Source organism: Delphinapterus leucas, chromosome 9 (assembly GCF_059928025.1).
Source record: "Delphinapterus leucas isolate spDelLeu-1000000601 "Yukka" chromosome 9, BTC_Dleu_Yukka2, whole genome shotgun sequence".
Taxonomy (NCBI): Eukaryota; Metazoa; Chordata; class Mammalia; order Artiodactyla; family Monodontidae; genus Delphinapterus; species Delphinapterus leucas.
Window position 1 is genome coordinate 55,977,750 of NC_143137.1, and position 13,018 is coordinate 55,990,767.

The 13,018-nt window shown below is 35.2% G+C and overlaps 1 protein-coding gene across 1 annotated transcript in view; it reads right to left on the reverse strand.

Moving 5' to 3' along the window:
* The window catches only part of FAM133B (family with sequence similarity 133 member B), a 28,886-nt gene that overhangs the window by 11,450 nt on the left and 4,418 nt on the right, over window positions 1-13,018 (reverse strand). Inside the window, exons 2-9 of the mRNA XM_022585832.3 lie at window positions 10,859-10,956; window positions 8,781-8,859; window positions 8,020-8,094; window positions 7,851-7,883; window positions 7,347-7,409; window positions 6,788-6,880; window positions 5,389-5,439; window positions 186-278 (exon numbers count right to left, since the gene is read on the reverse strand). Of these exons, the coding sequence (XP_022441540.1) occupies window positions 186-278; window positions 5,389-5,439; window positions 6,788-6,880; window positions 7,347-7,409; window positions 7,851-7,883; window positions 8,020-8,094; window positions 8,781-8,859; window positions 10,859-10,956 (585 nt within the window). The remainder of the gene's footprint in view (window positions 1-185; window positions 279-5,388; window positions 5,440-6,787; window positions 6,881-7,346; window positions 7,410-7,850; window positions 7,884-8,019; window positions 8,095-8,780; window positions 8,860-10,858; window positions 10,957-13,018) is intronic.

Consider the following 13,018-nt stretch of genomic DNA (forward strand, 5'->3'; position numbering starts at 1 on the left):
AATAAAAGCCATATTACTATGTTCTGTAAAAATACAAAACTTATTCTGAAATGGCGTCTCTTTTACATATTAGAAAAGTGAGTAAATCAAATATCTTATGAAAATTTTTTTTACTAATTCGTATTTATTAAATCAAGTAACTAAATATTTTAAAGTAAAGAAAATGGATTTGATTATAGACTTACCTCCTCAGTATAATCTGATTCTGACTGGGACTCAGATGATAAAGGTTTATCTTCAGGATACATCTTTCTTTTTTTGCTGAGTCCTTTAATGTCCTATGAAAAATAAATACATGTATGCCGACTGAGATATAATACAATGCCACACGAATTTTAAGTTCTATTTAAGAATTTTCCCAATTATCACAAAAATTATCCATTTTCATTTTAGAAACGTCTAAAATTGGTGACAATTATCAGCAATCAGTTTCTAATTCCAATAAAGCAATGCTTTTATTAAATAACTTGAAAAGAAATACCTATACATCCATTTAGATGTAATATCCTCCTTATTTTCTTTAATTATACATGATGAAGTTTTAAAGAGTTAAGGAAAACATATGGTATAAGATTTGGGTCCTTTGCAGTTTAATTCTTTTTGTTTCTAGTCTGGGTTGGATCAGACAGGCCTAGTGTTACAGAAAAGAAAATCAACAGGTAATTATTTGTGATGCCCTAAAAAGGTCTCTGCACTGTAGTTCCCTTAGTGCATTTAATGTGTTAAATTCACATTAAAAAACAAAACAAAACTTCATCTCTAAGTATTTAATGATGAGAAAATGTATAATTCTGGGGAGGAGTACTTAGGGGCTTAAGTACATATTTTAAGAAATAAAACATTTTTAAAGAAATAAAACATTCTGGGAACTTCCCTGGTGGTGCAGTGGTTGAGGATCTGCCTGCCAATGCAGGGGACACAGGTTCGATCCCTGGTCTGGGAAGATCCTACATGCTGCGGAGCAACTAATGTGCCACAGCTACTGTGGCACAGCTACTGAGCCTGCACTCTAGAGCCGCGAGCCACAGCTACTGAGCCCGTGTGCCACAACTACTGAAGCCCGTGCACCTAGAGTCTGTGCTCCCAACAAGAGAAGCCACCACAATGAGAAGCCTGCCCACAACAACGAAGAGCAGCCCCCGCTCGCCGCAACAAGAGAAAAGTCCACGTGCAGCAACGAAGACCCAACGCAGCCAAAAAATAAAATAAAATAAATTAAAAAATAAAGTACCAAAAAAAAAAAAAGAAATAAAACATTCTGAAAACATGTGAAACAAATATGACAGAATGTTAAGATTTATTAAAGCTGCATAGTGAATATGCTGGTTGTCATTTTATTTTTTCTATATGCTTCATCAGTATGTATGAAGTAGTTCATAACAACAAAAACAAAACTGCACAAAGGAAAAAATGCTCACCAGTTAATCTTGCACAGAAAAAAATGACATAAAACTTTTACATAGCATGAACCCAATTTTGAAGATATAAACAAACAAGAAAAGAAATTAACAGTGATGATATATGTGGTAGATTACAGGTGATTTGTTTCTGCAAACAGCTTTATTATTTTGGTAGAAATTATAAATGTTCATTTTAAGAAAATTCACCAAAATCCCACTACAGGGATTTTGGGAAACATCTCTGTGTATGTACAATTTTACATAAATACTTGTTTGGAACCCACTCTTCTCACCCAACAGTATCTTTCCATGCCAACTACACCATCATTTTTGGCTGCCTTTGACATTCACTGAAAGTATATACCACTGAAAGTAGATACCACAATTTACTTAACCCATCTCCTTCTGGAGGGCAGGCATATGAGTTCCTCGCTATTAAAAACAAAGTTGAAATATAGTAAAGGGTACGTGAGGGCAAAATCTTTAACAATAATGACTAAATCAAAGACCAAAGCAGCCTTCATCCAAATGATTTTCTCACTCTCCCATAACCCTCAAAATGGTTTCTTATTTCATTCATTTATGAATCACACTTCACCAAAAAGCCTCTTCGTCAGATTCTTTTATCAGCCATATCAATCTCAGATTATTAGAATATAGTTCATATTTTCTTTAAAAATTGCCTCAACATGTATTTTACCTATTTTTATGTGTATGTGAGGTATTCTCTTTCCCTTAATTACTGAAGATCAAGTTTTTGTCTTATGTATTCCTAGTAGTGTTTCTTAGTCTGTTCATTATATTTAAACTTCGTTCACAGCTTATTTTTTATAACCTATATGTCTTTTTTGCCATTCAGAATTTGAATTATGTGGTCAGAAGTTCATGAGATTTGAGGTAAAGGCCTTTCCCATACCAATGTTATACTCACCCATGTCTTTCTCTAGTTGCATTTTCATACATTTAGAATTTTCACTTATCTGGAATATATTTGGCCTTAAGGAGTGCTCAACTGTATATTTTCCAAATGGCTAGTCATTTTGGTCCAAGAAATGCCACCTCTATCATATATTAAATTCCACAAATACTTACAAATTTTTACCTGGACTCTACACTGTTCCATTGTTTTTCTATTCCTGGATCATACCACATTGTTTTCATCAAAGCATATGAAAAATGTTTTAACTTTTAGCAGAGCAAGTCATACCCAGGAACATTTATTAAATTTTCACGTTTCTGCATAGATCTGTATAGTTTTCTTCAAATAAGTCCTCACTTCTTTAAGATTTTCCTATATATTTTTTGTTACCATCATAAATGAAATATTTTCTTCCACTATATTTTCTAATTAGGTATTCCATTGCCTAGCACTTTCAGAACAATTTAAAATAAAAATGGAGCTAAAACTAATGACTGATACATATAACTGAAAATTAAAACCATGTAAGATTATAACAGACACCCTAAACAGGATTAACAGAAGCCATAGACCAAAAGATGTTAACTATCTGTCTGAAAGATTAGCATCCAAAGTATATAACTCTTATGAATCAGAGAGATTAATAACAATCAAACAGAAAAATGGGCAAAGACCATGAATAGGCAATTCACAGAAAATGAAATCTGAATGGCTAATAAACAAATAAAGGGGCTCAAACATCTCTACACACTGAACTGGCAAAAAGGGAGGTCTCACAGCGTGACAAGTATGTATGAGGAACAAGGGTACTGTCATACATTACTAGTAGGAATGTAAATTAATAACAAGCACTTTGGTAAGCAAAATGTAGACAAGTGAAACGTATGTATATGCTAGGACCTAAAAGTTATACTCCCAGGTATACCTCAGAAAATTAATGACAACTTAAGGAAAAGGAGAAATGGATAACAAATAGCCATTGCAGCACTGTTTGCATTACTGAAGAATGAAAATAACTTAGATGTCCACAAACAGGAGAATGGAGATACAAGTTGTGGTGAGTTAAAATAACGGAATATTATAAGCCAAAGAAACAAACTTGAGAGTATCAACAAGGATAAATGCCAACAGTAATTTTGAGAGAAAAAAACAAGCTTCAGAGGAAACATGGTGACACCCTTCTGAAAATACAAAATACTCTAAGTTATTTCTGAACACATACTTATGTTAATAAGTGTATAAATATGGATGGGAAGGAGGCACAGTAATTTCAGAAACAGCTGTCTCTAAGGAAGGAGAAAGTGCCTGGGACTTCTTTTTTTCCCATAAAACAAGACCTGAAGGAAATATGACAACATTTAAACCATCTGTTAATTCTAGTTGGTATACATATGGGTTATTTTTTATATATGTGTATATTACTCTATACTTTGTATATCTTGAAGTACTTCAAAAATCACAGTGCAGTTGTTTTAGTATTTCATGTTTGCAAATTGCCAGTTTTTAGTTTTACAATTTTTTTTAAAACATGAAAGTAACCAATTATTCTTATTTTATAATGGTTTTGAAAAATCAGGAAGTTCTGTTGAAATTATATCACACCCTATTGGCAACTATTAAAATAATCACACGGTTTCTTTCCTTTGACCAGTTAATATGGCAAGTTATATTAATAAATTTCTTATCCTTGAATCCTTGGAATTAATTAAACCAACTCTGTCAATATGGTTTCTTTTTTTAGTGTGTTAATGCATTTTTATTTGCAAACTGATTAAAAAAAACCCAAAACATGTCTAGGTATATACCCCAGAGAAATGAAAATATACATCCATACAGAAACATGCATATTTAAAGCAGCATTATTCACATTAGCCAAAAGTTACAAACAACTCAAATGTCCATCAATGAATGAATGGATAAACAAATTGTGCTATATACATACAATGGCATATTATATGCATTCATAAAAAGGAATGAAGTACTGACACATGCTACAACGTGAATGAACCTCGAAAACATTATACTAAGTGAAAGAAGCCAGTCACAAAAGGTCACATATAGTATGACTGCCTTTATATGATATATCGAGAATACACAAATCCATAGACATAAAGCAGATGAGAGGCTATCATGGGATTGGGGGTGGGTGGGGAGAAGAAAACTGATTACTTAGTGACTATGGGTTGTTTTTAATGGAATGATGAAAAAGTTTTTTTCCTTCTTTTTTTGCAGTACGCGGGCCTCTCACTGTTGTGGCCTCTCCCGTTGCGAAGCACAGGCTCGGGACGCGCAGGCTCAGCGGCCATGGCTCACGGGTCTAGCCGCTCTGCGGCATGTGGGATCTTCCCGGACCAGGGCACGAACCCGTGTCCCCTGCATCGGCAGGCGGACTCTCAACCACTGTGCCACCAAGGAAGCCCGATGAAAAAGTTTTGAAACTAGAGGTGATCAACGCCCAACACTGTACATACACTAAATACTACCAAACTGTAATTTAAAGATGGTTAATAGCATATTATGTGAATTTCACCTCAATTTTTAAGAAATGATATACAAATACTGAATAAAATACACTGACACTGGTCTTTATTTTCCTTTTATTAGTAGTTGCTTTCTTTAGGCTTTTATTTTTAATAATCAGAAAGATTTAAAAATGTAAACCAGAAACTTAGGTAGGGATAAATTAAGCATTAAGTATAGATAAGCTATAAATGAAGATAAAACATCTACTTACAGTAGAAAAAACTTTTCAAATTTAGCTATGGTACACTCAATTTGAAACAGAAGTCCATGTTCTTTCATTAAAAGGACCTTCTTTAAAATGACTTGAGGAAACAAAGGAAATGTTTAGAATCTTCATTATTTTGAATTTTAAACTGAGATAATACATTTATCTATACAAACTCAAATTCTCTGCAGGAAGCTTCCTCTGATCTTTTACCTTCAAAAATGAACTCAAAAAGCAAAAGAAATCTTTTAAGGTAAAAAGGGGAATGCTTTAATGTTAATTTTTTGAAGCAATTCTTGAAGTAAATGAAGTATCTTAAGGCACTGTAAAGTATAAATTACCTTTTCTTTCTCAGTTGTATCCTTTGACTTCTTCTTCTTTTTTAAACTATCCTAAACAAATAAAATATATATATATCAATTTTAAATGTGAAAGATACAGCATTATGACAGAAGGAACAAAAATACCAAAGAAGTGATTTACTCTATGATTGAAAAAAGTTTAATTCCAGAATTTTATTCTGAAAATACGGGAGAAATACAGGTTGTGTATATATGTGCTTATGAGGGAATGAGACTTCTTCATTTATCTGGCTGTATATCAAATCTCTGTACACCTAAAACAACGGACGTTATCTGTATAACCACAGGGTTTAGTTTAAAATAAGACTTTATGCTATTGCTTATTTTTACCTGTAGTGATCATATGCACTGAAGTTCTAATTCACACCATGCTCAGACATCAATCTGATTTCCCTACTCTTCCTTATAAAGTGGGGAGGCAAGAATTTCTACTTTTGAATCCCTCAGTGCTAGCTGTTAACCTCTCTGAGCCTTCCTTATCCATAAAGTGGGATATGCAAAAAACTACTTCATAGGGGTGTTGAGAGGATTGAGTTAACAAGTCAAGTGCTTAGAGCTGGGCTCAATCTATAGTAGGCATTCTATAAATGTTAGCTATCAGTATCATTAGACTGGCTCTTCAGCTTTAAAAAACAAAACCAACATCTACTGAATACTTTATATATGCCAGGCATTTTATCAAAAGAAGTCTCAGTAGGGCAAGTAGATTACCTGCCATACCGCCATATATCAATAGTTGCTTTGTTCTCCTGGGACCCCAGGACAGTGCTCGTCAAATTGTGGCCCATGGACAGCACTGCATCAGAATCCTAGGGACCATTTGTTTAAAATGTAGACTTCTGATCCTAATCGGACTCACTAAATCAGGCTCTGGAGATAGGGCCCAGGAATCCACATTTTTATTATAACCTGCATGTATTTCTTATGACCACTAATGTTTGAGAGTTAACTGCATCTGATAATTCTGGATAGTACAGAACAGATTTAGGTACAGTACAGTAAAAAGGACACTGGATCAGATATCAGAAGATAGATTCAACTTCCAATTCTAATACGATCCGTATGAATTTAAGCAAGATGTTTTCATCTGCACTACAAATTTTTTATGTAGATGGGAAAAATAATGTCTGCCATGCTTTATCATAAAGCTGTCATAAAAATGCTGACATGTGGAGACCTATATGTCAAAGTACTTAGAGAACAATTAAATGCCCTATGTACAATATTATTAAGTACATCAATTAAGTGACACAGAGCATCAAAGTACAAAAACAGTATCACATTTCTAAACTGAGAGCAATTTAAGACAGGAAGAACTAAAAGAAGAACCTAATTAAATGTCTGCTATCCAAAATAGTGCTCATTTAAATGATTTTACCTTACTGTCTGATTCAGTTTCTGACATGGAACTTTCAGAAGATTTATGTGAACGGCTCTTCTTTTTCTTTTTCCTTTTTCCTTGCCTCTTATCCTACATGAAACATTTCAGAAATATTTGCTTTCTGTTTCAAAAATATAATCGTTGCATTTTATTAACATCAAAACTTAATCAATGAACAAAACTTAATGAAAGGACCAGTGTGTAAATATGTTTTACTTAATAATATTTAAAATGTAACTTACATCACTTTGTTTTATTAAAAAATGTTAAGTGATGAGTCACATGTAATTCTTAGCTAAAACAGAATTTTTGATTTTTAAATCCATTTCTTCTACTAATATTTTTAAATGAAAAAGACAAATTTAGGAATCTAAAGAACACATTTACCAATATTTAAATACCTAGTTATTTATTCATATCAGCGCTCTCAGTTATGGATGATTAATCAAAAACTGGAAGTAAACATTTTTAACAGATATTTCATAATGGGTTTCTTCCACTTGTCATTAAAGATATCAGAGATATTATTTCATGAATCATTACAGGCAAACATTACCTCATCTTCAGAATCTGAAGAACTGCTGGAAGAATCAGAGCTTGATGAAGAAGAAGATGAATACTTGACCAAGCACAAAACAATTAAAGCTTGTGAGATGCAGGAATTTTTTTCTTTTACTAAGTCTCTCAACTACTTAACGAAATTAATCTAGTATCTGAGAAACAGATGCCATATTCATGACTTAAATACTAAAATGTCAAATCTCACATTCCCTCACAAACACAGACATACACACACACAGACACACACACAAAGTAACAACAGATGTAGCAACAGTAATCCATTTTCCCTCTTTAATAGTAATGAAGGAGTTACTAGGTTATAAGGAGGTTGGCACCTTTCTTTTATTATCACTAATAGAACAAAACCACCCGTAACTACCAAAGGACCTCCAGGTTCCTTGACTTAGCTAGAGTTAGCATACAGGTTATATCAATTATTCTTACTTTTTTTGTAGGCTCTTGATTATAACATTTAGAAAAATGGAAAACTTTTGCTCACCCTACCAGATTTCTTCTTTTCTTTTTTCTTTCTCTAAAAGCAAACAAATACAAGTACAAATCTAAATAAGGTGGTGTTTTCAAATGTATCTATTAATAGTAGTACACAGCATTATTATGAAAACCCAACTCTGAGGTTAAGAATAGCAATAAACTAAAAATGGCATTACCTGTCTTTTTCTGGATGAGCTCTCACTTCCACTTAATAATTTCTCCCTGTGTTTTTCTAGTTCTTTCTTCCAGTTCTGCAGAAAAGTTATAAACACATTAGAGGCTACCTATCTCCTTCCAATACACCTAAATATAGAGAGACAGCCACTACTTTCTTCCTTCCATCCTCTACTACCTCGCTCTCATCTCAGCCTCTAATTACAGTCAAAAGATACTGCAGGTGCCAGAATCCTTTACCCTGTCACCAAAGGAGCCTCTACGAGCTCCTTTCAAAGAGGATATTATGAGGTGGGAGCTCTTTACCGTATATTGAAAGGAAGAGTAGGTATTATTACTGAGGCTGAGAACTTTTTTCTTTTTAACAACGGTGGTTAGATTCTCTTTCCAGACAGTAAAAGTTGAATTAATCTATACTGTGGCTGAAATACTACATATATGTTTGTAATCAAAACAAGCAAACATCACCATGGAAATCCCAGGGTAAGATGGGGACCTGGGGATAAGGGGAGAGAAGGGAAGAACCTAACATTTAGAAAACTTAAGATGATTTAAATTACTGTAAGATGGCTTTTCTCTATTTCTTTTTTTAAGAAATCAAACACATACAAACCGTATTCAATATAACAAGAACATTTCTACAATACAGAGCACCCTTAACCTAAAGAGCTAGGCCCAAACTCTTGGTTTATTAAAATAATTGATTTCATTTTTTTTATTATAAGAAAAAAGATTATTTTTTTTAAAGGCACAATTTACAAACCTCATTCATCTTTTCTTCAAATTCAGCCAATGCCTTGGAGCCTTTCTTTTTCTTTTCTAGTTGTTCTTTCACTTCTTCCCTTAAAAAAATAGAATGTACAAGTAAGTTTTCAAGCTATTCAAATTCGAGACGGATGCTTATAAACAAGGCAACAAAAATTTCATAAATAAATTTTTCTTAATATCCTAATAAACCTCCATTGTAGTTCCAGTGCTGCTACATTTTAAATTTCTTTGTTCACGTCCTTGTAAATCAATTATCATAATAAAGCCTATCAGATAACACTAGTCACTTCCCTTCTAAACACGGATTATAAGAACTAACACACCAAACATCTGAGCACTTCCATACAACAGGCACTGCTTTAAATACATCTTCCTTTAATCCTCACAACAATCCTGTGAGAAAAGGTAGTATTATTACCCCCATTTTAGAGATGAAGAAGCTGAAACTTGAGGAAGGTGAGAAAATCTGCCTAAGGTCACAAAGCTAGTAGTTTCAGTGTTAGGGTGAGTTAAGGTCTATATGACTGAATTACTATAGTCTATTACTAAATCACCCATTTTATAATGTACCTGCTTTTAAGAACGAGTAGCCCTGGCTGGCATCTGGGAACTTAGATTTTGGTACCACCCCCTGATAAGAGTGGCTTACTGTGCCTGTCTATACAAATAATATAGTTTATATGAACACCTTCATTCCTTCTGGAAGTCTGGAATTTTGGCACCTGACAGGCAGAGGCGGATCAGTTGCCAATAAATAAGCTGGACACGCTGAATCACACTGGTTGGCAATACCTTACATGTGTTATCACAACTCATTGCTAAGGAAATGAAATGCATCCTGTATGACTCCACAGAAGCAGCCTTGGAAGCCTGCGTCCAGGCTCCCCTGGACTTCACCCCATGCACTTTTTTTCCTTTGCTGACTATGGCTGGTATCCTTTCACCATAATAAATCTTGCCCACGAGTACGACTATCTGTGAGCTCTTCTAGCATTTACCCAACCTGAGGGTTGTCTTGGCGACCTCTGACCATACATGTAATCCACTAGCTTAGGCACTTCCCCTTTAAAATTCATCCCTTCTCCCCAATTTTAAAGATAAAATATACTTTGCTTTGAGATAATTTATTTTTTGGTAAGCTGCAACAATAAACAATAGCACTCAAGAACATTCTAAGAGGCAGACACAGCTTACTTCCTATTTAACCCAAAGGAAGGATTCCCTGTTGTATGTAAATACAACTTTCAACTATAGTTGCCCAGCTATCAGGGGCCCTTAGAAGGAGTCCAAAGTTAACAACTCTGAAGCTTGCCTTATGTTACCTCAGGAGTATGGGTATTTAATAAGACATACTAAAAAACAATAATGTAAGTGCTATGATACTTTATTTACAAAAAATCAGAGCCACTCAACAAGGGCAAAACAAACAAAAAATTTAAAACAAAACTTTTACAGTGGGAAACCCTAACTCTTTGAAAAGCCGGCAGATAAAACTAGAAACAAGGTCTAAAGTCATCTTTCTCAACACCTAGTTACACCCCGAGGAAGGGCAAAATTATTCAAACCTACCATTTTAAATAGCTTAGAACACTTCAAGGTTAAGGTCTGTTTTAAGACATAAATATGTGCTTGGTATAAAAGATTCTCTGCGGCTTCCCTGGTGGCACAGTGGTTGAGAGTCCACCTGCCGATGCAGGGGACACGGATTCGTGCCCCGGTCCACAGAGCGGCTAGGCCTGTGAGCCATGGCTGCTGGGTCTGTGCGTCCAGAGCCTGTGCTCCGCAACGGGAGAGGCCACAACAGTGAGAGGTCCGCGTATCGCAAAATAAATAAATAACAAAACAAAACAAAAAAGATTCCCTGGCAGTGCTTTAGCTATATTGGGTGGTGGGTTCTCAAATGTTTGCTTTACATTCATGCATGTGTTTTATACATTCAAAACAAAGCACATATCAAATACCACTTCAAAAAATTATGTATCTAGCAACTGCTTGGCAATCAATAAAAGTTGTAAAAATAACCTTTAAAAAATTTATGAAACTTTATATATAGGTAAATTGTTTCACAAATACCAGGTAGGCCTTGGTCGATTCAGATAATCTTGGATCGTTGGACCTGAAGACTGGATTGGACCCCTTGATCTGGCCATTGCTATTGGGTTCATATAGGCCTTGAGGAAAAAACAAAAATTAACTCCATTAAAATAACCACTGAAAACACAAAAGTACATTTGCATACTCATAAAGCAATCTTTATTATAAATGCATACTATGTCCAACTAAGCATGAACAATCTGACTAACCAACTTTTCATTACAAAAAGTAGATTTAATGCTCTATTAAGCCTCATAAGTTTGGGAGATAAGTAATACTGCTCTTTCACAGAAAATGTGTTTTTACCAGAGATTTGATGAAAATAATAATTACACCTCTCTCTTACTCTAAGATGGCTTTACAGTGCTTTCTCCTAAAGCCCAATAAAGCTCTGAGGGTAATAATATTATGCACAATGGTAAATGAAGAAACTCGATTCCAAAGAAGTTAAAGAAGACCTAACTCTAAATTCATTGCTTATTCTACTATATCTTCTATCTCAGGAAATACTGCGCCATGCTGAGAGCAATTTTATACACAAATCGTTAACATCAAAAATTAAATCATGCTAGGCAACAAAAGAAATAGATAAACAAGACTTCATCAAAATTAAAAACATTTGTTCATCAAAGAACACTATCAAGGGCTTCCCTGGTGGCGCAGTGGTTGAGAGTCTGCCTGCCGATGCAGGGGACATGGGTTCGTGCCCCCGTCCGGAAGGATCCCATGTGCCGCGGAGTGGCTGGACTCGTGAGCCATGGCCGCTGAGCCTGTGCGTCCGGAGCCTGTGCTCCGCAGCAGGAGAGGCCACAGCAGTGAGAGGCCCACGTATCACAAAAAAAAAAAAAAAAAAAAAGAACACTATCAAAAGACTGAAAAGACAATCCACAGAATGGAAGAAAATATTTGCAAATCATGTATCTGACAAGGGTTAATATCCAGAATGCATAAAGAAATCCTACAACTCAACAACAAAACCCCCAAACAATCCAATTCAAAAATGTGCTAAGGACTTAGGCATTCCTCCAAAGAAGATGTACAAATGTCTTAATATGCACATGAAACGATACTCAATGTCACTAGTCACTAGTCATTAGGGAAATGCAAATCAAAACGACGAGATGCCACCTCACCCCAGTTAGAATGGCTACTATCAAAAACAGAAAACAACAAGTGTTGTCAAGGATGTGAAGAAACTGGAACAGTTAAGCATTGCAGGTGAGAATAAAAAATGGTGCAGCTATTTTGGAAAAGCTTGATGATTCCTCAAAAAGTTAAACAGAAACTCCACCTCTAAGTAGGATTGAAAAAGAACTGAAAGCAGGGGCTCAAACAGATATGTGTACACCCATGTTCACAGCAGCATTATTCACAACAGCCAAAAGGTGGAAACAACCCAAATGTCCATCTATGGAAGAATGGATAAACAAAATGTGATATATACATACAATGGAATATTATTCAGCCCTAGAAAAGAGTGAAATTCTGATACATGCTCCAACACAGATGAACCTTGAAAGCATACTAAGTGAAATAAGGCAGACACCAAAGGACAAATGTTGTATGATTCAACTTATGTGGGGTACCTAGAATAAGTAAATTCATAGAGACAGAAAATAGAGTTTACCAGGGGCTGGGAGTTACTGTGTAATGGGTACAGAGCTTCTTGTATGAGATGATGAAAAAGTTCTGGAAATGGACAGTGGTGATAGTTGTACAACACTGTGAATGTACTCAATGTCACTTAACTATACACTTAAAATGGTGAACTTTGTTATACATATTTTTGTACAATAAAAAACCACAGAAATTATATTACGCTCTGTATACTACACTTACTATAGCAGTAAAACACATTTTTAGACACTTTCCCCCAAAATACACTGAGACAAAATAAAGCAGAATATTTTTTTCTTTTTTTTTTTTTGCAGTACGTGGGCCCTCTCACTGTTGTGGCCTCTCCTGCTGCGGAGCACAGGCTCCAGACGTGCAGGCTCAACAGCCATGGCTCACGGGCCCAGCCGCTCCGCGGCATGTGGGATCCTCCCGGACCAGGGCACGAACCCATGTCCCCTGCATCAGCAGGCGGACTCTCAATCACTGCGCCACCAGGGAAGCCCCAGAATATTTCTTTGTTAA